Source organism: Styela clava, chromosome 10 (genome assembly GCF_964204865.1).
Source record: "Styela clava chromosome 10, kaStyClav1.hap1.2, whole genome shotgun sequence".
Lineage (NCBI taxonomy): Eukaryota > Metazoa > Chordata > Ascidiacea > Stolidobranchia > Styelidae > Styela > Styela clava.
In genome coordinates this window covers 2,920,321-2,943,625 of record NC_135259.1, presented here as the reverse complement: position 1 = coordinate 2,943,625, position 23,305 = coordinate 2,920,321, and the positions used below count along the sequence as shown (strand labels likewise).

Genomic DNA, 23,305 nt, shown 5'->3' with positions numbered 1-23,305 from the left:
CCCTTTTATATTACGTAGCTGGAGCGACTGCCTTCTAAAAAAATATAGTGCCTAGAGCGCTATGCGCCCTACAGGCATTTTCGTAGAAAAAAATCATTTTTCGACTGCACGACTTTAAACGTAAGGATACGTATAATGAAGAATTGACCAAATCGTTCCGCTCTACAAAGTAGACGAGGGTTCTCAACCTTTTTTTCTGTTAAGTACTCCCCGAGTCACGAAACAATCAACGCGAAATCGGACCGGTAATCGGTCACCAAACAAATTTGTGATATATTTACTTGCAATTTGCTGCAACAACAATTTATTGACTGACTGCTGTAACTAAATTAAGTTCTGATGTTATTGCCCTTGTTCTCCGCCTAACTAATGTATTCTTAAAATCTCCCCCAAGTTTCAATGAGCATATCAATTTCTGCAATGCTCGCAGCACACTGTATTATGAGATGTCACAGTTTGCCTGCAAAATCGTGAATTTCACATTGTTGCTTCACAATCATAATAATGCAAGATCAGGGAATATCTATCTACTCTGAGTTTTAATCGGCACGCATTTTCTTCTGGTAGTAATGAAATATATTAAAAACAGCAACACACGAAAACTCGACTCCTATCCATCCAAGTACCCCTGAAAATCTTCTCGTGAACCCCTGTTGTATGAAAACACAATAAATATATTTTAACGGGAAATTATTTTTTTTACAACTGAACAAATATGAAATATATAAGGTAAAAGGTTAATTAACCAATATATAATAAAACTATCTACTTGTCAAATATGAGAACACCTGAAAGTTTCGCTCTGCAATCAAATCCTATCGTGGGGAAATTTTACCTGACGCAAAAAGTCTAAAACACTGATAAGGGAGGAGGGTGAGAAGCTGCCAGTGATTTCAAAAGAATTTTTGAGAAAGTTCGAAAGACAACTCTTTCAGATTTCAGCAATGGCAGAAATACAATTTTAGTTGTGTTCATCTCTGTGCGATCCACGTTATATATTCGATATAGAATCTGATATATTCAGGTGTGTAGAAAAGATATCACGCCTTGTTGAATTGTTCTTCACATAATTCCTGCAAGTACAATTTGTAGTAAGAGGGTATCTAGATAAATCTAAATCTTTGAAAATTGATAGCGAGACATATATGATTATATATACCTATTTGAAACGTTTTTACAGAATGCTCGTCAGAAAATACTTTCCGAGATGTACATCCCGATGTAATTCTGAGTTCATATCTTCTCGGTTCTTTATCGCAGGAAATCCGCACAGAATTAGATGAAATTATTTTATCAAAATGAATAGAAGACTCATCATCCATTTGTTTGGAAACAAGTTGAACTTTGACTGATTTCAAGCCTTCTGGCATTATCCATTTTATATGAGCAATTGACAACGATTCTTCTTGATCAATTTTTATATCGATGAACTCCGGGGAAACAATTGGGAATTTGTCTACAGAAAATAGGAATCTTGACTTAGTTAGATTTAACGTATTTTTAAACATTAATGGCGTATGACGGGCAGCAAGGCCGAACTTAACTAGTGCGTGACCTCATGCAAAGCGGCTTGCGCGGCGTCCTATCTAAATGGAGCTAGAGATAGTAGGCACTTAGAATTAGGCATGTACATTTTATTAATTTTTATTCAGGTATAAAAGTACGATTAAATTTTCAAAAATTGAATAAATAAATTTTATTACTTACCCAAAATAAATTCATGGGACGTCCCAATATCGTAAAAGATGTCTCTCGAATACCCGGGATAAAATTTGATCATGTATTTGGTCTCAACATTTTCACGTGTAAATTTATAAAACTCTTTATTGGTAATTACTGTTATTGGGGTCTTTGAAAGAGCGCCGCTACCCTTAATTTGTATTTTAACCCATTTAACGCCTTTAGGAAATTTCCATCTAATAAAAGCAATTTCCCACGGTTTTTCGTTGTCGAGATCCACAGTAACATCCACATCATCAAACTTCGGTATATTCGCTGTAAATATATATGAACTGCAAATAAATTCATATCCAAATTGAGATTAAATTACGAAATTCACATGGGTTGTCAACAGTACAAGGTAATATCTGGTAGAAATGCAATGGTAGTTGTCAACTTTTTTTCAGTTAACGATTAGAAATTTAATTATCGAAATCACTCAAAACGCTAACTTACCCATTTCAAATTTTTTACTCGCTGCGACATCGGTAAAAACTTTTCCAATTCCAGAATAAACCTTGACCTTTATTCCACGTTTTGATGTTGTGTTACGGATGTCAAAGTAATCATTTTCGGTGATATACTCTTCAGTAACATTGCTGAATATTTTAAACGTTTCAACCAAATTTGGTCTTTCCCATTTAAGTCGACCCAATTTCCATGGCTGTTCTTCGTCTGGCTCAAACTTCATGGTATCTTTGAACACAGCGGGCGGAGAATCTGAAAAATGTGTCACAAAACGATATATATAGATATTTTTTTTTTATTTAAAAAAGAGTAATTGTTGTGATAATGCCATCCGTCTGACATCAAAACAAAATATAAACTCAACAAAATATACACATACAGTTACACCATTCAATAATAAGTAAATAATTAAACAAAAATATGCAGTAAATAGTCTTACTAACCCATTGTAAATGTTTTTGTTGTTGGTTCCGACTGAAATAATTTTCCATTACAGCCAGTATATATTTTAATATCGTATGTGTGATGTTTTTCGGTGCGAATGAATCTCAAAGTGTTGTCGGCTTGAATCACTTCTTTTTGAATGGTGTTTTCCACTGATGCTTTGCATTTAATTTGGACTTTAACGCAAGCCAGAAAACGAGGCATCTCCCATTTGATATTTGCAATCTCCCACGGCTTTTCTTCATCTAATTCAATCTCAATTGATTTGGATTTTATGATAGGAAAGTTTGCTGGTGAAAAAAATATATATTTTAAATTAATTTTATTAAAAAAAACTGTTATGGAATCAATTAATACATACCCAATGAAAAGGGTTTGGAGGTAAACTCAGTGTGAAATGATTGTTTGGAAAATCCAGTGAATATACGGAATTCATAAAAGTTTTCAACATTCTTCCTCGAAAATTCTAATGAATTTTTATTGTGCAATGTTTTGTCTACGCTCCAAGTGTTTTGTCCTTGAGGTTTTATTTTGATATTCATCCAATCAACGCCTCTTGGAATTTCCCATGTTATTGTAGCTGTTTCCCATGGAGTGTTTTCATTCACCTTAATTTTCAGAGAATCCTGACGTACTTTTGGCACCCCATCTAAAATAAACGTTCAATAAATCCTTTTTGTAAAAATCGACCAAAATCAGATAAAAATGCCGGAATTCTTTATCATATCTCAATTCTTTTTTAGGTTACAACTGAAAATGCCAGACAGATAAATAGTAAATAAAAAAATTCAAAATCATTTGTCATATTACAATTCGTTGTTTTTGACATGGCCGCTTTACAGATCTGCTCGACACGACATGAAACTGTTGCTCTTTCCGAAAACTATTGGTGGTCTATCATTACATGCCAATATGGAATACTATTTTTGACTTTGTGGCGTGTGATGCATTGGTACTTATCTCTCTTCTATACTTTTGCCTATAGTGGATCCGTAGGCGTATATTGCAAGGGTGCTGAAGTAGGAATGAATTTGACTATTCGAACTTCGAAGTGATTTGACAGTGCTGTACTGTACACTATGACAAATGCATTTCAGTACATTTTGTTTGACCGATCTCAGACTTCTTCAGATACTTCCCGCATATTACATAAACGGTGTTACATAAATACATTTGTGTTAATGAGTAGCAAGACTCTTACATCATATATTATATTTTTGGGCTTTGTTTTAGTCACATTTATCAATTTGTGATTCTGGGTATGTAAAATATATTACTGGTTCACTGCTAGCCATGATCCATCCACCCCGGAGTGTATAGTTCAAAATTATATATATACTTGTGGAATGGAGTGTTTTTTCTCGGAAAATTATTGATCGAATCTAATAAACAAGAAATTTATAATATCATTGGTGAAGGAGGAAATATTTTACCCATGATGAAGGTTATTTTTGCTTCCTCCTCGGTGTACACATCGCGAATTCCGGATTTAATTGAGATTGTCACGGTGCGTTCGTTGGTTTCATTTTTAAGATCGAAACATTCTTTCCGAGTAATAGATTCTTGATTGCCGATACTAGATTTTATTTTAAAATTTTCTACGTTTTCCGGTCGTTTCCATTTTACTCGTACGTTTCTCCAAGGCTGTCTTTCGTCGGGTTCTGTTGTAATGCTGTCCAAATCTACAATGATTGGCGCACCTGCGAAGTATAATGTGGGACAATGCTTACAAAAACAAAGTTACTTGTATAGCCTATAGACCTATACAGTCACACAACTGCACTAACTACGAGATTCACGGCATCTGTAGTTTTTTGTAGTTATTTGTCCACATCATCATGCGAGAGTCGTATAATGGTTAATGCTAAAATAAACCTATTCTATTTTAATGTACGTTTTATATTTATCACATACCCGTTATAACATGAGTCGCATACTCCACACTCATACAATCTTTGTTTTTGGAATATATGGAAATGGCATATTTTGTCAGCGGAAGAGCATCACAAAAAGTCCACTGATTTTGTTCTACCTCTTTCCAACAAACGTTTGCTCCATCTTTGAAAATTCCTACTTGGTACGTAAAAGCGCCGTACTGCTTCTTCCATTGCAGATGAAATGTCTTCCATGGTTTTGTGGAATCAAGTTGCGATACCACATAATCAGGCGGTTTCAATTCTCCTAAGAAATATAATAAAAAGTAAAGTTTAACGATTTTTATGTAATTACTGTTTTTTGAAGATTTGTTAAACGGTAAACAAATCATAGATGTATGTACAAAACACAGAAATATAAACTGATAGAACTCAGAGAAAACAGATTAACACCTCTATTACAACGTCCTCACCAAAAGAAACAGTCTCCGTTGTTTCAAGTCCCTTGACTGCTTCCGCATTAGATGCGACTACTGACAGTGTGACGTCAGTACAGGGGGCACAATAGTCTACTGTGTACACATTGTCCTGTGTTTTTTCTTCAACAATAATTTCGCTTTTATTAACAAAAGCTTTTATGATGTAATGGTCAACAAATGAGCCAGCACTTATCCATTTCATTTCAAGCTTGTTTTCAAAACTTTTAACTTGCAATCCTGTTACCATTGGAGGAGCTTGAAAAAAGTATTTTAGTATGAATAAAATGAAGGGGTAGTTAATGTGTGATTTTTCTTCCCCACTTTTACAAAGAGAACAGCAATTTACCCAAATCTGAAAATTTATCAAGTCCGGAACAGACTAAAGGATGTATTTGAAATTTGTGTGGTATGGCATCAGTCCATATATATCGTGCATATACTTACGGTAGGCAGTGATTACTTAGCATGCTTGGAAGCATGTCTCCGGTAAATTTGTAAAAGCATCCCACAGAGGAGAAGGGATCACCAACACGGAAAAATACTTAGTTTCGGAGAACTCAAAGGAACAACTGATGTTTTTTACATGCATAAAAGCAGGCTGATATAGAAATACCCTACAACTTCTATCCTCTATGTTTAGTGAGTATATATAGTGAATAATATATATGGCAAAAACACATGTCCATTCATACCATTGCAGATGAATCGAAGTAGATAGCATATTGTGAAAAATATAAGTACAAAAATATATTCATTAAAATGGTTATTCTCTAAATTGAACTCATTCAAACCTAATGAAATATCTTTTTTGCTTGACCAGTTTCCAAATCCTGACTCGTTCACAGCTCTCACTCGAAAAGTGTAATGCCGTCCTTCTTCTAAACATCGATAAGTGCAAACTCCAACGCTCTCAATTTCAAAGATTCTCTCAATTGTATCGCCAACTTTCACTTCGATTTGGTAACGTGAAGATAACTTCTCGACTTGCCATTCAAGTTTAATATCAGTTGATGGATTGTTATCACACAAGTTCACATCGTTTATTACTACTGGATTTGGTACTGCAGTATGTATTATCAATGTAAATCATTTATCAAATATATACTTCTATATCTTTTGCAGAGATCCTTGTACTTACCAGTTTTCATTGAGTTTGATTGCACACGCCTACTTTCGCGATCTCTTTCTGTTATTGAAACTGAAGCATAATATTCAGTGTCACCATTCAACTCTTCAAATATGTATGAAACTGCATCTGTTACTACGTTGTCTACAACTATATCATTTTCTGCTTGATATAGCGTGATTGAATGTTTCGAGTTGTTTGGAGCTTGTGCGAATGTTACTGTAGCTGATTTCCACGTTACAGCATATAGGCGAACACACTCAGGAGGCGACAGATCTAAAGTAAAATGAGCTCGTTTGATTATCTCATTTGTAGTATTTGTGAATTTATTTTGTCATTTGTCAGTTTAAACTCAGTAAATCAACCCAACGGTATTTCTGTTAATTATTATTTCGGTGACCGTACATTTGAACCCATGTACATTTGAACCCTTGCGTATATCCACGGGTTCAATCTATATGCGGGTGCTAAAACCCATGGGTTAGGGTTAGTATGGGTTTAACTATCCATGAAACAAAAAAAATTCCATAGGTGCAATAGCATACAGGTGCAATTGTCATGGGTTCAAATGTACGTGGGTTCAAATGTAATGGAACCATTATTTCATATGTTCATTACATCGTCACTATTTAATAATGGCCCTTTATGTTCCTAATAATATGCACATTGATTATGATAAAATAGCTTGGCCATAATATTTTTGTTTATTTTTTCCTAATCTTCTCGTACCACTAATCTATTACAGTGGCTATCTATATTTTAGACATATTGAATAGAAAACCTGTTTGAATTCGTTGGCTATCTTGAATTCCATACCCCAACTTATTTGAAGCAGCGACGCTGATTTCGTACCAAGTGTTTGGATGTAGAGATGTTATGACAATTTGAGGTTCGTTTGTAACTTGTTCCAGAACAGATTTAAAAGATGCAACTCGAATTCTGTATTCTAAAGCATCAAATACTCGTTTCCATGATGCACATATTGTGGTGTCAGGATGCATTTCATCTAATGCTATCCGTACGTTTTCCAATAAAGCTGGCCCTGAAAAAAGTTTACGAATGAGATTGCTTGCTCCATCAAATAGAGTTGTTCCGCGCCTGAATTGGACAACCATTTAGTCTTAATATTGATCCTGAGTTTTAATCCAGTGGACTTACAATGGCGACGAGTTGCTAAAGATTTTATCTTTCTTGTGAGAGATATATTCCAAGTTCAGCAACATTTCTTTACGTTCTATATCTTGAAAAAATGCTTTTGTTATTGAGGTAAAGTTTTGTGATTGGCATTTTGAGATTCCGTAAAAATGTCCGTTTTCGTCAAAATACGTTAAATTGTATTAAAGGGATCTTTCATTCAAAATAAAAAAATCTACTTGTATCTGTGTATATCTCGTTCGTGCGGCATTCACCCCCAACACCATCTGCGTATATAGACATGGCTTTGAAACAGTATCGGCTTCCTTTTTTTAGTCCAGTGAAAGTACACTGAGTAATATTTTGATTATTTTCCTTGACTATATCCGAATCATTGACCTCCGCTATTTTATATCCGATTGGAGGTTCATCTGGCTGTTCCCATTCAATATCTGCTGCAAATGCATTGGTGGCACTTAGTTTTGCCGTAGCCATCTTTGGCACCAGTCGTCCACCTGTAGAAATAGTAAGTGTTCAAATGACTTTGCAGAAAAATGATGAAAAAGCATATTTTACCAACAAAAAACTAAAATCACACTCACCCACATCCGAAATATAGCAGTGATTTTTTTTTTATTAAATATGAATGCAGATACCTATCAGTTGTTTTACACTGTTTGTCGTAATTCTGTTGCCTTTCCCTGTTGCCGTCACCTCAAAATTGTAATATCTTCCACTAAGAAAATAATCAATCTCAAATTTTGTTTTGTTGAAATTGTTCCCTCCTTGTTTACATCCAGTTGGTAGATTTTGTTTGTGGAATTCGTCAAATACACGAACGTGGTAATGTTCAACAGCTCCCATGGATTGAGACCACTTGACATGAACGTTTTTTTTTATCTTCTATTACTTCAATTGTCGGCTTTGTTGGTCCTGCGTGAAAAAAAAAAAAAAAATTCAGAAGTTGCAGTTGCCTAATTTTTTTATGTTCTGAAGGTCGTTGTAAATATTAAAACTGTCTGTGCATATACAGGCAATTTAGGCACATCAAATTATTTACAAATATTTCAATCCAATGATTGTCATCGCCACATTTTTATTCATTGATTTGAAAGCACAATCGGAACAAAATTGATACTAATTTTTCAAACACTGGACTCTCGGACGGTGTGACCTAATAGTCGCTGTGTTTTGGCCTAATCATTCTAATTAGCTATAATGTAATGAATTCCACGTAACTGAATGACAGTAAACAAATGCAGGTATTTCATTGCTCGTAAGTAGTCTTGAATTCGTTACCAAGTTAATTCATAGCATTTTTTGTCAAAAATAAAAGCCTTCAAACTTAAATGTCTGACAGATTTTATGAAAAAAGTGTTCAGTTACTATTCAAACAAGTAGAAAAGCATATCTAACAAAATCAAATCACTCGAATAAAAATTTTCTTTGACGTAAGAGTGCTCAGTTGTTTCTGCATCGATATCTTCGTAAGTTGTTTTAATGTTAACTGTGTAACATTTTCCCAAATTGATTGGAAACGTGTGTGTTTGTGTATTCTCCAAGAATGGCATAGAAAACATCATATATCCAGCTTCTCGAACATCAACATTATATTGAAGTATTTCAAAGTCTCCTGACTCATCGCAGTTGTCTGGGTTATCCCATATTATAGTTGCTTGCTCACCAACTATTTCGTCAGTTATCATCATCATTTCTGTATTATGTGCTTTGACTGGAGGAAGCCAATAAAAATATAAATGTCGTAGCAACAATTCAACACTTTTCTTTGAAATGATACTATTCATATTAGAAAGTATAAGTAATATCTGAGCTAAAAATTGATAAATGCCACATTCAGTCGGTATGAATACTTTTAGCTATACCAGATATTGATATATACTCGGTATTGATATCTGATATTAATAAATAATGAGACTATGACAGTGAACGTTATCAGTACCTGAAGTGTGAAAATGGCACTTTTTATTCATACTACTCCAAAAAACTTCATATATGCATGTATGTCATTTTGTAACAATTGTCTCAGGTGTACATGAATATATATATTTTTTAAACAAAAATAATTCACGACCTGATGTTGAAAATTATTATCTGTGACGTAAAAAATAATATCAATTGTTTTAAAGAATTGTACTTACTCATATTTTGACCTTTGATTTTTATGGTTTGCCTGTGATCTGAAGGAATGAAAATAATATTACATCCTATACTAGACTATAATATATTGAAATGTCTAACACACGTAGCAAAACAACACAAAATCCATCAGATTTTATATTCATACTTGAACATTTTCGTTCAAATTGTACTAATTCTCAGATATTAAGTACTTAGTATACACGTCTTCAGCACACCTTGTGGGGGATCTAAAACGCTGACCGATTTATCCAATACACTAGGAATAAATAGGGAATAAATAAACGAATAGGAACGTACAACAAATCATGAAGAAATAAGGAACTAGCAATTATTATAAGTTTGTATATTAATTTACATTATAAATATATTATATTTATTATTTTGTATATGATTAGAAAAAATTGTTACACACAAAAGCCGTATACAATTTATTTAATTTTAAACAATTTTAGCAATTCAAAATTTTTGAAATGTCGCAAACGTTTGCAATAAATTATACAGTTTAAGCATTTTATAAAGTACATTTCAATTTACGCTATTGTGTTTAACACAATTTTTAATTAATGATAGGTCTCAAGTATAATAAAAAGTATACTCACTAGCAAATTGTGCATGCTTGAAATTAAATACGGATTGTTGTCCTATATCGGCAAAGTTTGCAAATTTTCCGGGTGTATTTTTTCCTGCATGTAAGGGAGAACTTGAAAAAAAAAATCCATTACCAAACTCTTCAAATATATCTTACAGTCGGAGGTGGAAAAAGCTGATCGTGCACACAAAGCAAGCGGTGTTAGTGGTTCGCCCTAACACCCACACACGAATATATCAGAGAAATAGTGGTATATACATTAATTAATGTTTCATTTGCAAGCCACAAGACAATTACGTTCTTTCATGATTCATGACTTATCGATTTTAATCGGTAAGTATGTTGATAGGTATTTGTCTGTCTGTCTGTCTGTCTGTTAGAGTTAGATGCACGCGATATCTCACGAAAACGAGATTGAATCTGCTCCAGATTTTTCATGTGCATTCATCATATTTCGGACCAGAAGCCTATTGAGTTTTGGCAAATTTTGTCGTATAATTAGCAAGTTATTAATTAATTAGTGATGGGACACAAGGTGTCACTATGGAGTAAGAGCGATGTTTTGGGGATCCCCTAACTTTTGATCGATAAGTCCTCGGTCTCTGACCGATATTCTCGTTCCTCTATTGCAATCTCACTACCTTTACTATATTACCTTCAATTCACTAACTTTTTTTCTTCAGTGTGAACGAATTTTTAGTTTTCTCGATGTAATCTTAAATACCGATTTGCTTCAGATAGATTTTGACTTACTTGAATGGGTTGTTATGGTATTTGTTTTGCATCCGATGGTACCCTGCGGGTTGTTGTTTTCCTTATGAATAGCGTGTACTAGAAATTGATATTTTAAGTCGCTTTTTAATCTCTTCATGATTACAGGAGAAAAGGGACAAGTTTGTTTTCTAGCTTTTCCTATATTTGGTATAGCCACAACTTCATAGTAATCCGGCTTCTCCTGTGGTTCATCCCAATTCACAATTGCACTACGCCGCGGGTTCATAATGTTTATCTCTGCCGTTGGATTGACCGCAACCGTCGCTCCACCTAATAAATAAAAAAATACCCAGAATTACAAAAGAGAATATCGGTCAGAGACCGAAGACTTACTAAAACAGCGCTCTTACTCCATAGTGACACCTTGTGTCCCATCACTAATTAATTAATATCTCGCTAATTATACGATATAATTCGCACAAAATCAATAGGCTTCTGGTCCGAGATATGATAAACGGACATGCAAAATCTGGAGCAGATTCAATCTCGCTTTCGTGAGATATCGTGTGCATCTAACAGACAGACAGACAGACAAATACCTATCAACATACTTACCGATTAAAATTGATAAGTAAAAATCGATAAGTAATGAACTATGGACAGTCTTTATGAGAAAAGCAAAATTGGGAGCACTAGAAAAATTTGTCCAGCGAAGTCATTTTTATGTAGGGATTTGTTCAAAAAGAATAGTTTTGAAATATTTGTTTCGAATCGTGTTTTTTTCTGCCTGTTTTGTTTAAAATGGCTGTATTATTTGATTTAATTTTTGTATTAAATAGATTGAAACTAAAACAAGAAAAATGGATGAAAAAACTTGCCAATCATTTTTTATTCGCAATGAACCCCGAAACGCAGCACATATCGATGGCTTGCCATACACGCCCCTCAAGTTTTAGCGCAATGCGTTTGCAAACGTGGTTGACGGAGAAAGATGCAACCAACAAGCCATTACGTAAACCACTCTGCGACGGCGGGGAGTCTAGCAATCATCTTGCAAATTGTTACATCTTTCTTGGATTCGATCCAGGCAGTGTTCCCGTTAAGAAAATTTCACACTGTGCAAATATTGTTTTTACTGAGCAAGACTATTTTAAGGATGAGCAAAATCCTAAATTATTTGCAAACTTTATGAAAGTTACAATAGTAGCCTATCATATATTATCGGAACGCGGACAAACCACACGCTTAACTCAAATAGCTTCGTCTGTACTTAATACTATAATACTTATGTACTATAATCTCAACATTTTTGTTGTTAAAATATCATTGCCTAAATAGGGTAGGGTATGAAATTTTGCTTGTCTTATGCTCTGCATGATTTCCTCCTTGGCGACAAAGTCTATGCTCCTCAAAAATTCAAAGCCGTAAATTTTGCTTCACCATACATGTGGAAATTCAATATATTTCGACATACGACTATTTATTACTTTGCGGGACAATATTGCTGAATTCAGCTTAACACATGGTAGAACACTATCTACGTGAGGCTTCATTTATCTTGACGGGGTTTTCCAAACTTCACTTTCTTCAGCGGTCGGTATTGCGGTGAAAAAGTTTCAAAGTTCCAGAATAGATAAACAATGCAATACAAAATAAACACTTTATTGTTCAAACACATTGATCATTATTTATCAAGTTAAGAAACGAAAACACCACCAAAAAACTCACTAAAAACTTGCAAGAATCTTACTATATCTAGCGTAAGATCTCAAACTCTTCATAATGGAGAAAGTGTGATAAGGCGAAAATGTCCTTTTAGAATTAGATTATCACTGACAAAACTTGCAGACATATTAATTAAGCAAGCATTGTGGTATTTCTTCACCCATATCCAGTCAAAAATCTATTTGAATTTGTCAGCTTTCTTTTCAAACTCATGTTTACAAAATAACTGCAGATTGATCGATTACCAAATGTGAGGTACAGAAGAGTAATTACTAAATTTTTTGACACATGGGTTGTTTTTTTATGGAATACTGTTTAGGCTGGTTGAAAAAAACACCCGGCCGAAATTATATTGATCGGCCATTACATTAATATTTAGTTATCAGACATAACTAACCCAGGCTAATTGGTTCCTCATTCGATTTTTAGTGTTTTATGAAGCCTATTTTGTTAGCATATATTCCCGACAAAAAAGGAAGCCAGTTTACAATGTAGACTAGCCAAGCAACCTGTAGTCTCAGTAGTAGTAGTAGTCTCAGCTAGCCATAACACTAGACAATTCAATAACATTAGTGATGTAACAATATGGCAAAAGATCCCCGAAGATTGCGACGCGGGCCACAGAATGAAGCGGCGGGCCACTTGTGGCCCGCGGGCCTGGGTTTGAACCACCCTGGCTTAGGCCCTAGAGCAGGGGTCACCAACCCGTTGCCCGCGGGCACCAAGTCGCCCGTGAAGACCACATGAGTCGTCCGCAGATCTGTTCCAAAATAAGCTTAATAACGGCGCTGATAAGTAAGCTACATCAATTAATTTTTGTCATGTTATTCTTGTTCTTGTATAAATCACACTTATGTCTTATTTGGGAACTGGGGATAACACTATGTTAATTAATATGGTAACGATCATTCTAACTTTTATTTGACCTCAGTAATGTGACGGACCATTTAATACTTTCCCAATTATGACATCACACAGATGTCACCTTCCATGAACCTGCGTTCTTTCGTGTCCGTTGATTTGTGGAGCAGCAATGCCAATAATACAATTATTGATTTCAAAGAAAAATGAAAGAAAACCTACCATTTTCACGATGAATGGGAGGCGGATTTCATTTTACCACCGTGAAAACAGCTTGTGTATGTCTCATTTGCGGGGAGTTTATAGCGACGACTAAGCGAAGAGACATTTCACATCTTGTCACTATCCATTGGTCAGCGCAGTACGGGCAGAAAAAGCTCGCCTTTTAACTAAAACAGCAATTCTATGTTACGAGATCAGTGTTTGGTTCAAGTCATCTTTATGAATCCACATTTTTGGACATGAACTTCACAAGGAACTAAGCACGGAATACGCCATACTGATGAAGATCCACTCAGAGTTACATTGTCAAGTTACACGCCGGGGTACAACACACTGGTGGAGAGCATTAGACCAGATTTGTTCGATTGGGGTTTTCTCCTTGTTGAAAACAAGATATTCATAATTAGGTGAATGTGTTTGTAAATGTAACATTCGGCAGTCCAACTGGTAAGTTCATTTCATCTTAGGGTTATGCAGGGTGTTTGTAAAAAAAGTAGGACCTGTGGTTTCCGAGGATATTATTGTAGTAATCACTTTAAAATCAATTTGAAAAACACTCAGTTTGAAAATGGAAGTGTCATTGCTAGTAATTTATTTGCTACGTTGTGATAATTGTTTGATTTCCTGAAAAATCCTAAAGTTTATCAGTGTTTTTACTTGACTAAATACCAGTAATTAACAATAATTGAAGGTTAATCGAGCAAATTAACTCTTTTAAAAGTGTGCATCGAACTGGTAGCCCTCGGCTTAATCGGTACTCAGAAAGTAGCCCTCGGCTTCGAAAAGATTGGTGACCCCTGCCCTAGAGCAAGGGTGAGCAACCTTTTTGGCTCGCTTGCCAAAATCGGCTAAATTTAACAACAAAATTCCCAAATTGAAAACAACGCTTTGCTAATTTCAAACAAAAATGCACAATATTAAACCTTTTAAACAAGTACATACGGAAAACATCAGTCCGGCAAATAGATTTGATTAATCTTCTTATTCTATATCAGTGAGACTTCTGCTGCTGTATACCGCTGATAGGGTTTATATTACATTGAGTTTATATTTTGTAACTTTCAGAGAAATACACGAACTACTGGTTTCATCTTTCAGGCTATTCCTGTTACGAGAACTGATAAAGTTCATAACAGAGAACAGAAATTCACGGGCATAATATGTCAATGAAAACATGGAGAGTAGTGCAGTTGCAAAGTTTTTAAGACACAGAAAATTTTCAGGAATGGCATCCCAATCACACAATAGTTCGTTTTCTGCACTTTTCTCTTGTATTCCCTTCCCTAATCGCTTATATTTTTTTCGAAGTCAATTTATAACAGTAAGTTAGCAAGTAACTCTAACCAACATGCGCTGTACAACTTCATGAATCAAGCAGAAATGAAGAAAAAGCATGGCACAGACGAACTATATTACGTAAGAATGTAGCCCAATGAATACTGCGCTCTTCTCGACAAATATTCTCGAGAGCTCACTCATTTGTTACGTCGTAATATATTTCATGTAGTCATATGTCATGAAAGGACAATAAGAGTTTAAATAAATAACGGATTGTTAACAAACGATATATAATGAATAAACGAATACCGAGTTTCATCAGATAATTCATAGTCTTAAAACTTTGAGGACTTGCTGAGGAAGAATGATTTCGTTTCTGAGGCCTCGCTCGCGTGCCGAATAAATGGCCTAGCGTGCCAAGTTTGGCACGCGTGCCAGGGGTTGCCCATCCCTGACCTAGGATGTCTCATTTTCTCAATCCGTCCCTGATTAGAAACTACGTATCGTCACGCTAATAACCGAATTGCGTAAGTCATTTTTAGCAGTTTTGAAAAAAACGTAAAATATTTCCTGAAGATATTGTTATGCCATTGAAAGTCAATAATTTGCCATGGTTCAATTTTTTGATCGTAGCCGGATTTAAGTTAATTTGTATGACGCAGTTAAGTGACGTCATAATGGCGCTCTGTGACTTAGGCAGAAATGTGTCTATGACTTGGGGACATACGCAATTTTGCAGCTTTACTATATGCACCAGTCCTGAAAACTAAACATTCCAAAAACGAATGTAATTTTCAGTATCTACAATGTCTAATCCCCAAAATAGCTAATCAGTTCCAATTACTTTATTTTTTATGTTTAAACATATATATTTCAATAATATAACACGTTCTGCACACCCACCGAAATAAGACTAAGATTAAATATAAAGAATAAAACAGCAATGCACCCAATATAAAAGCCAACCAAGGTGAATTGGACTCGGCCAGTGAATATCAAAAGTGCACGCTTTCCTATACTGTAGTATAAGTTCAAATTAATACGCGCTAAGCTAGAATCCGAGATGCAAAAACTCGAAAATACTTCGACGAGGTTTTTGAGCCTTTGTGACGTCACAGTAGTCCTGCGGTAACAATGATAATTCAATATGACGAAACAAATGTGCATGTCATACAAAATCACCATTTTTTTGGGTTTCGGAATTCTTAAAATAAAATCTGAGTTAACAGAAAGATGCGCAGCATTACATAAATACCTATTTTATAAAAAAAACCTCAAAATCGCCAAAAATGACTTACGCAATTCGGTTATTAGCGTGACGGTATGTTGCCGCCAATGTAAGTATATTATTATCTACAATATCGTATTATCGCACTTGGTTTGCTGATTTTGGGCGGTGAGTGGACCGATGATCCAAGTGCTTTTGGATTGGAGTAGTCCCGTGCGATATGTTTCATGATTTTTCTTGCCCTTTTCACTAAAAGCGTCTCCTTGATATCTTAGATAAACATTTCCATTGAAATCTTATATATTTGGTGTAGGTATTAACTTGGCGATAAAGTTACGCGATAAAAGTGAAAGCCAAAGCAAGAATTTTTTCTTACATTCTCAAAATTATTATTCCGGCAGCGCGTGAAGCAACCAGAACGCAACGTTTTGGAGTAGTTTTACGGCGATGCAAGAGATATTTCAATAATTAATATATACAAACAATGAAAAAAAAAAAGATTTTTAAAATAAGCCCTTGTTTTAAAGCAGGCTGTTTTTTGGAAAAGCAAAACCCTATTTCTATGACTCCTTCATTGAGAATAATACAACGATAATTTTGATACAAGAACACTTGGGAACCAGTATTCAAAGTGATTCATATGCATTTTAATGCGGCATGCTATTTCGTGTCTGCGAAAGGAGAGTTTTTTTGATAGATATGCAATGAATTACTGCCTGAACTTACCTATCACGAAGGCATTCCAGTCCGATTCTTGGAATTCTTCGCCAGGTCCATAAGTTTGTAATTTAACTTCACATATCTGACCATATCGTAATCGCTCATTCTTATTTACTTCATAACGGCAGTCACCAGCAGAAAACTTTTCGTGGATGACAAGAGGATTCCGATCTTTTGCGTTTCTTACAAGCAAAGAATATCCGGTGACTCCGTATGTTATTTTCCAGGTGAATGAAATCCTATCACCATCGCAAGCTAATTCCACCATTGTTCCTAATTGAAAAATAGACTAAAATAAAAGCAGCAAAGGCCAAAAGAAGTCACAAAGTAAACGTAACATACTATTCGAATATAATCATGTTGGTTAATTACCTTCCTGTTTTTGAAAATCCATCATTTGCGGCACACTGTATACGGAAGCATTGCTGGCTAATATCTTTATGAAAGCTTTACTCGAAAAATATGATCTGCAATCGATTGAGTAATTCTGAGTCACGTCGCATATAGGAAATAGATTCTGGCCATGTACGTTTCTACGTCTACAATAAAAGTGTTGGTGTGCATGGGTGTAAATAGTTAAATAAATAATAGCTTCCGCATTTGAATTCATTCTAATCTCTGGCTAGGTGTGAGACTGCATGGGCAGTTTTTACAACGCCACGTAAAGTTTTCTATGTATAAAAAATGCTTATCGAAGCTGGATCTAAAAACCCTTTGCTTTGGTATTTAATACAAATGTGAACTAGCTCGTGTTTTGAATGATTTTGTCAGTTCAATAATATGCATAGCTTTGTTCGCGGCATTTTAACATTTCCTCCTCGACAATCTTGAAACTATTTATATGCTTCGACTATTAAACTTCAATCATTGAGTTAGAATTCTCAAGAATTTCTAACATTGCAATTCTTCAACTACAATTATGAATATTTATCGACATTCACTGCAACAGTTTGATTGAAAATAAAATATTTCAAAATGCTCTTCAGAATTTAAGACGTAAGATACCAATTCATTACAACGAGAAGGCAGTGATCAAGTATATAGACACTAAGGTCAATTGACTGACGTCTATTGGTAAATTATGCGACCTGCACGTAATTGAATATCAAATGTGCATACGTATTGTTTTGATGAATCATTGTCGTAGGTAGTGACTATAGACGACCTCGGGGAGGGAGGTCTCAGTACACATAGCTGAAGAATAACAACAACAATATAGTTCGGGTTTGTCATGAATAAGTTTATTAGTTTTTTCTAAACCCAAAAAAAATCATTTTATCTTGGAACTGCCTTAATTAAAATGCGCGTACAATACAATGCATGTACCAGAATAGGCATTGGCATAGCATGCGTAGTGTATTTTCAATCAGAGAGAGAAGATTTTTGCACTAGTCGCCATATTTTGTTACCACGTGCCAGCTTATTTGGTACTAAAACACGTGTGCTCCGTTCCTTTCTTTTCATATTTATTGCCCTGCTATGTTTTTCAAACCCGATAGAAAAATAAATATTATGTTATGCATTGCAGGTAAGGTTGTTCACTAGCTTTTGACCTTAAAATCTCAATACAGTTATAAAGGCTCCGTGGTATTTACGAACAGATTTAAAGTAGTATTTTGTATAGACGGTTTGTACATTTGAACTCTGTGGCATGATTCCCTCTAACGTTACTTGGTCACTGGCTATTGATAGAATAAGTGAAGTCAAAGAAATTGTGATTCATATAACGCTATAATCACAACGCCAAAGGCAAAAATACATAATCGAATATTTCGATTCATAGAGAATGATGGCAACCAAAATGAAATAGTACTGGAACTTCAGGACATCCAATGAAGATTTTGTTGGTGTCACTGCCCGGTTTTCAATACCGTCGTCTGTACTCACTAAATTGAACAACGGACCAGCAAGCCGTAGCCGGATACTATTTATTATACTGTAGGTGGTGTGTCAGATGCTGTACTAGCCCATAAATTATTTTTTGTCACCTTTGTGATCCACATTTCAGTACGCCAGGGAACCTGAACATCATATATATCACAATTACCAATATTAAATGCGACAAAACCTTATACCTTGAGAATATTCACTTATAAATCATGGTAATAAAACGAGAGTAGTGCATGAATATATAAAAACGAAGACAGACTTCACCCAAGGCGATGCATACAGTAAAATGATTGTACTCATCAAATACAGCACATCATCGTCAATCACATATATGCCAAGATCAAAACATTCAGAAATACCACATCAGAGAATACAACATCAACAATACAAAAGTGATGACAACGCATCAAAAGTCAGACATTAATTTTACAGCTGATCTTAAGTGTCGATTAGCAAGAAAAACATCAATTTTCTCACCTTAGGAGCTTTCGCGCTTTTGTCTCACAGGTTGGGGAAAAGTGTCATCCAGTTAGCAAGGAAAACATTCTAGAGGAAACAATAAACACTATTTCTAATACTAAACCATGGTAAGTCCGATTTGTTTATAGATTACCCGTATCTGACGCTGACTAAGACGGTCTGATAGGCTTATTTTTGTTGGCCCAATTTGACAGAGTTGGGCTATTGGTCATGTGTTCGTTCATACACAAAGCATGATTCTAAATGATAATTTTTGATTGAGAAACTGTTAGAAATATAGGCTCAGGCGTTTAGAAACAAGAAAAATTGAGCAGAATTATTCGTGCAGCAAAATGAATTTGAGTGTTCATAATAAGCATTGCATAACCTCGGAACTGAGACGCATGTGTGTATCTGCAACATTGAATACTATTAACTTCAATATTTTGTGATTTTAGGCTGCTGTTGAATACTCCGAAGAAAAGATTGAAAGTGGGTATCATCTAATATACTGGACCAAGTTTTGATTATTTAAGTATATTCATTTTGTATGAAGATTTTATGAAGTCACGAGCTAAAGTATAAAGAAGCGTATGATGTATTTGGCTAGATATTTCAATAACTCTACTTACTAATTATACGCTTTGATTGAAAACACAAAAACATAAAATCAAAGAATGATTTTTATTTACAGACATCAAAGAAGCTTTCGAGCTTTTTGATACAACTGGCGATGGAAAAATAGCATATCATCAGGTCGGTGATGTTACCAGAGCTATGGGGGAAGATCCAACTAACGAAGACGTTACGAAATTTATGAGAAATTCGTCTGCCGATGGTATAATTACCAAAGCACATCATTTACTTCCTATTATTATGTTTATATTTGTTGCTTTTAATAATAGAGGTTTTATTTGCGTAGTGAAGTAAGCATGCACGTCCGAAATAACAGTCAAATGATTTATTGTTTATCATAATTTTATTTTTTTTATTTCAGACCTGAAAACAAAACAGTTGAGGAATTTCTTCCAATTTTTCAAAAAATTATCCAAGAGGGACAAAAAGGAACATTCGAAGATTTTGTGGAGGGATTGAGAGTATTTGATAAAGACGGCAAGGGAACAGTAATGAGCGCTGAAATTCGACATGTTTTGACAACTTTGGCTGAGGCCGTACACAACTGAGAAATCAGCATCTTCATAAAGTAATTCTAGCTAATTGAGTAAACAATTTGTATGTGTAAAGCCTTTATACTAATAGCACGGTATGATCAACAACAGACATGATTGGCTAACTACAGTCTCTTCTCATATCTTACACTCTATTTACATATATTTGTATAATATCAGTTTAATTCGTCGTTATTCAAGGTTTTGCGGGATAATGGTTTAAAATTCCATTTTTTTTTAATTTACTAGGAGAGAAACTGACATCGGCTCAGGTAAGCTTGATGATGAATGGACAGGAAGACAATACTGGAGAAATGGATTACGAAGGTAAATATCTATGGCGAGTTAAAATAGTTTGTTTTTTCGGTAACCCAATCAAATTGGGCAATCTTTACAAGTTTCCGAAGCAAAAAAAAAAAAATCTTAATCCTAATATTTCAGTTTTCAGCAAATTTTTACTCTCGGAAGGAGAACCTGAAAAGAAATGAAACTAAAAAAAATCCAGGCTATTAATATGTTCACAACTCGACTTTCCTTCAATATCGTTACATGCAAATTGATTGCTTTATAATTCTCTGTAATGAATCGAATATACATATTATGTGTATATGTGTTCTATTAAACAAGATGCCAGAAAACACTACGTTGGTCAGCAATCATGTTGCTTCTAATCAGAACTGTCCCATTAGCAGAACCTGATTGGGGAACACTTTTTAACAAAGGGCAGGGGGTATGAATTGACTGCCTTTTTTATTGGGAAAATGAGTACACACTAACAACAGATTTTTACTCATAGTGCAATAGTGTCACCTTGTCATTTCAATATTCAGCGGCTCGAGTGGCAACGGAACTCCCGACCTTCTTTCTGACTTATCGCAATATCACGGCTCAATGTATAAACCCGTGGTTTGTAACCTTCTTACGCCGCTGGCTGATAACATTGAAGACTAATTACTCACAAGCCTAATCTAAATATCGCAACGAATGCAGATAAATATGTTGTTTTGATAAAAATATTTTGTAGCGATCGCCCAAGTATATACGATTAGCGCAAAAGTGACAGTAGCGTACAGAAAAATTGAGGATGTGCCATGAGAAGTCTCGGCTCTGTCGTTGGAAACACAATATATAATGGATAAACAACCCGGACAAACATTATATAATCACTCAAATTGTAGGTCAAGTTTAGCCGGTCATATATAGCTCAGCTGGTCTAATCATGTATATTTATTGTAACTTACCTACACCCCAGCCATTGGCCCATGTGTAAGTTACTGGCATCTCTGGTATAATATGAGACGAGTTCTGAGAATATAGACAGATTCATGACCACAGAACCGATTGAAAGTAGCCAGCCATTATTATTTATTCGCATGTATACTAGATGTGATAGATAGTATATTACATTGAGTATCTACATACAGTTAATTTTGTATAGACGTTCTGTACATTTGAACTCTGTGGCATAATTTCCTCTTACGTTACTTGGTCACTTGCTATTGAACAAATGAGTGAAGTCAAAGAAATTGTAATCTGTATAAAGCTATAATCACAATCGCCAAGGGAAAAACATACATAATCAAAGATTTCGATTCACAATCATGACAACCACAATGGGGACCTTCAGAAGTATGCGCACCAAGATGGCGCACAACCTGAACATAGTATGTGTGTACCGGTTAGGATTCAGGTTATGTGACATCTTGGTGCGCATACTTCTGGAGCACCCAAAATGGAATAGTACTGGAATCTCAGGATATCTAACCAATGGAGATTTTGCTGGTGTCAGTGCCCGGTTTTCAATAACGTCGTCTGCACTCGCTTAACTGAACAACGGACCAGCGAGCTGTAGGCGGATACTATTTAAAATACTATAGGACAGGTGGTGTGTCAGATGCTGTACTAGCCTATAAACTATTTTTGTTAACTTCAATGCGAATAAGTTAGGTTTAACGACTAACTTTTGCTTCTGAGAGCATGGTCGTTGACACTAATGGTGTTGGCGCAAATGATAGCACTATTAACATAAAAAATGTGATTAAATTTAAGCGCTTCCGAAGTATGTGCACCAAGATAGTGCACAACCTGAATCCTGACCTGGTACAACTACTATGTTCAGATTGTGCGCCATCTTGGTGAACATACTTCCGGAGGTACAATTTTTGGCGTAATACTGTGTTTCTTGAATATAAGGCTTACTCTGAAAATAAGATCTATAGCATGAATTTTTATCATCGGTCTAATATAAGACCGTATAGTGTATGGCAGCGGAAAATTATGGCGTCATATCGCTAGGGTGAAGGAAAATAAGTCCGCCGAAACCCAGTGACTTGCGAGACATTCTAAAGTAAAGGGCGGGTCGATTTTTAGTGGTTTATAGTAAGTGGTTATTGAATTTGAAACGTATTGTGTACTGTAAATATATGTGGATGGATTTCTGTATTACTTGTATATTTGTAATCTATTAATGCTCTTGTTTGTACCAACAAAGGACATCGAGAACATTATCTAGTTTCGAAAACATTTCGATGCTTGCTGTCATCACTGTTGCTGTTAGAATGCTTGTAACCTTGCTCTATTTGATATAATAATATGTAGGCTATCATAAACATGCTATAAAACATATACTATGTACTATTGATGTGACTAATAAGCCCCACACAATCCCCATCAGCGGTTTGCGCGTGATCAGCAGATCCCTTTTATTTAGTAGCTAAATCCAAGGCTGTATAAGACTGAGCGGCACACAAAACGAAATGGCAAACGTAAACAGATAAGACTCAGTGAACTGAGAATGGACCAAACTAATTATAAGTAATTCAGAGTAATAAACATAGCAATCAAATGAAAAGTAACGAAGAACCAATTAAACAAATTCAAACAGGAAGGAACGCACAGCATGCAATGTCGTTGGGAGTAAGCCTATAATTTCTTACTGGTTCACATTGAGAATTGACATTTGGGTGATGAGGTTTAGAGCGACTTGTTGCAATACCTGTTGAGTTCTTGAAACTTGTCTTTGTCACTATGTATGTAATGCGGAAAT

The 23,305-nt window shown here is 35.2% G+C and overlaps 3 protein-coding genes across 4 annotated transcripts; 1 reads left to right on the top strand and 2 right to left on the bottom strand.

Annotated features, from left to right (window-relative positions):
• Nucleotides 1-690: 690 nt before the first annotated feature.
• Nucleotides 691-8,811, bottom strand: LOC120337978 (uncharacterized). 2 transcript variants are annotated; one of them, XM_078117423.1, is made up of 15 exons: nt 8,674-8,811; nt 7,901-8,177; nt 7,484-7,759; nt 6,892-7,152; nt 6,123-6,386; nt 5,776-6,045; nt 4,979-5,239; nt 4,546-4,812; nt 4,065-4,331; nt 2,993-3,280; nt 2,631-2,921; nt 2,176-2,439; nt 1,708-1,995; nt 1,160-1,456; nt 691-1,073 (listed from the first exon to the last, which is right to left on the bottom strand). In XM_078117423.1, exons 2-15 carry the CDS (start codon nt 8,106-8,108, stop codon nt 1,063-1,065), a joined length of 3,513 nt encoding a protein of 1,170 aa, XP_077973549.1. In that variant the 5' UTR covers nt 8,109-8,177; nt 8,674-8,811; the 3' UTR covers nt 691-1,062. The 2 variants fall into 2 exon arrangements, with proteins under 2 accessions (XP_077973549.1, XP_077973550.1); XM_078117424.1 differs by having other exon boundaries at nt 5,776-5,967.
• Nucleotides 8,191-17,204, bottom strand: LOC120337983 (uncharacterized). Its single transcript, XM_078117425.1, has 6 exons — nt 17,114-17,204; nt 16,748-17,014; nt 10,747-11,037; nt 10,004-10,087; nt 9,404-9,442; nt 8,191-8,976 (listed from the first exon to the last, which is right to left on the bottom strand). Exons 1-6 carry the CDS (start codon nt 17,136-17,138, stop codon nt 8,630-8,632), a joined length of 1,053 nt encoding a protein of 350 aa, XP_077973551.1. The 5' UTR covers nt 17,139-17,204; the 3' UTR covers nt 8,191-8,629.
• A 1,713-nt stretch (nt 17,205-18,917) lies between these two features.
• LOC120337251 (myosin light chain 3, skeletal muscle isoform-like) lies at nt 18,918-20,876 on the top strand. The gene is made up of 5 exons (XM_078117141.1): nt 18,918-19,043; nt 19,549-19,582; nt 19,785-20,016; nt 20,088-20,586; nt 20,701-20,876. Exons 1-4 carry the CDS (start codon nt 18,918-18,920, stop codon nt 20,272-20,274), a joined length of 579 nt encoding a protein of 192 aa, XP_077973267.1. The 3' UTR covers nt 20,275-20,586; nt 20,701-20,876.
• The last annotated feature ends 2,429 nt before the right edge of the window (nt 20,877-23,305 follow it).

Excerpts from the sequence above, each read along its gene's own strand:
- LOC120337978 (XM_078117423.1), bottom strand. The coding sequence starts at position 8,108 with ATGGGAGCTGTTGAACATTACCACGTTCGTGTATTTGACGAATTCCAC. Across the intron at positions 1,996-2,175 it reads GAGTAAAAAATTTGAAATGG|CGAATATACCGAAGTTTGAT; the intron begins GTAAGTTAGCGT and ends ATATATTTACAG. Across the intron at positions 1,457-1,707 it reads GTCCCATGAATTTATTTTGG|ACAAATTCCCAATTGTTTCC; the intron begins GTAAGTAATAAA and ends TATTTTCTGTAG.
- LOC120337983 (XM_078117425.1), bottom strand. The coding sequence starts at position 17,138 with ATGATGGATTTTCAAAAACAGGAAG. Across the intron at positions 9,443-10,003 it reads CAAGCATGCACAATTTGCTA|ATCACAGGCAAACCATAAAA; the intron begins GTGAGTATACTT and ends TCATTCCTTCAG. Across the intron at positions 8,977-9,403 it reads AATCAAAGGTCAAAATATGA|TCAAAGCACATAATACAGAA; the intron begins GTAAGTACAATT and ends GGCTTCCTCCAG.
- LOC120337251 (XM_078117141.1), top strand. The coding sequence starts at position 18,918 with ATGATTGTACTCATCAAATACAGCACATCATCGTCAATCACATATATG. Across the intron at positions 19,044-19,548 it reads GTGATGACAACGCATCAAAA|GCTGCTGTTGAATACTCCGA; the intron begins GTCAGACATTAA and ends TTGTGATTTTAG. Across the intron at positions 19,583-19,784 it reads CTCCGAAGAAAAGATTGAAA|ACATCAAAGAAGCTTTCGAG; the intron begins GTGGGTATCATC and ends TTTTATTTACAG.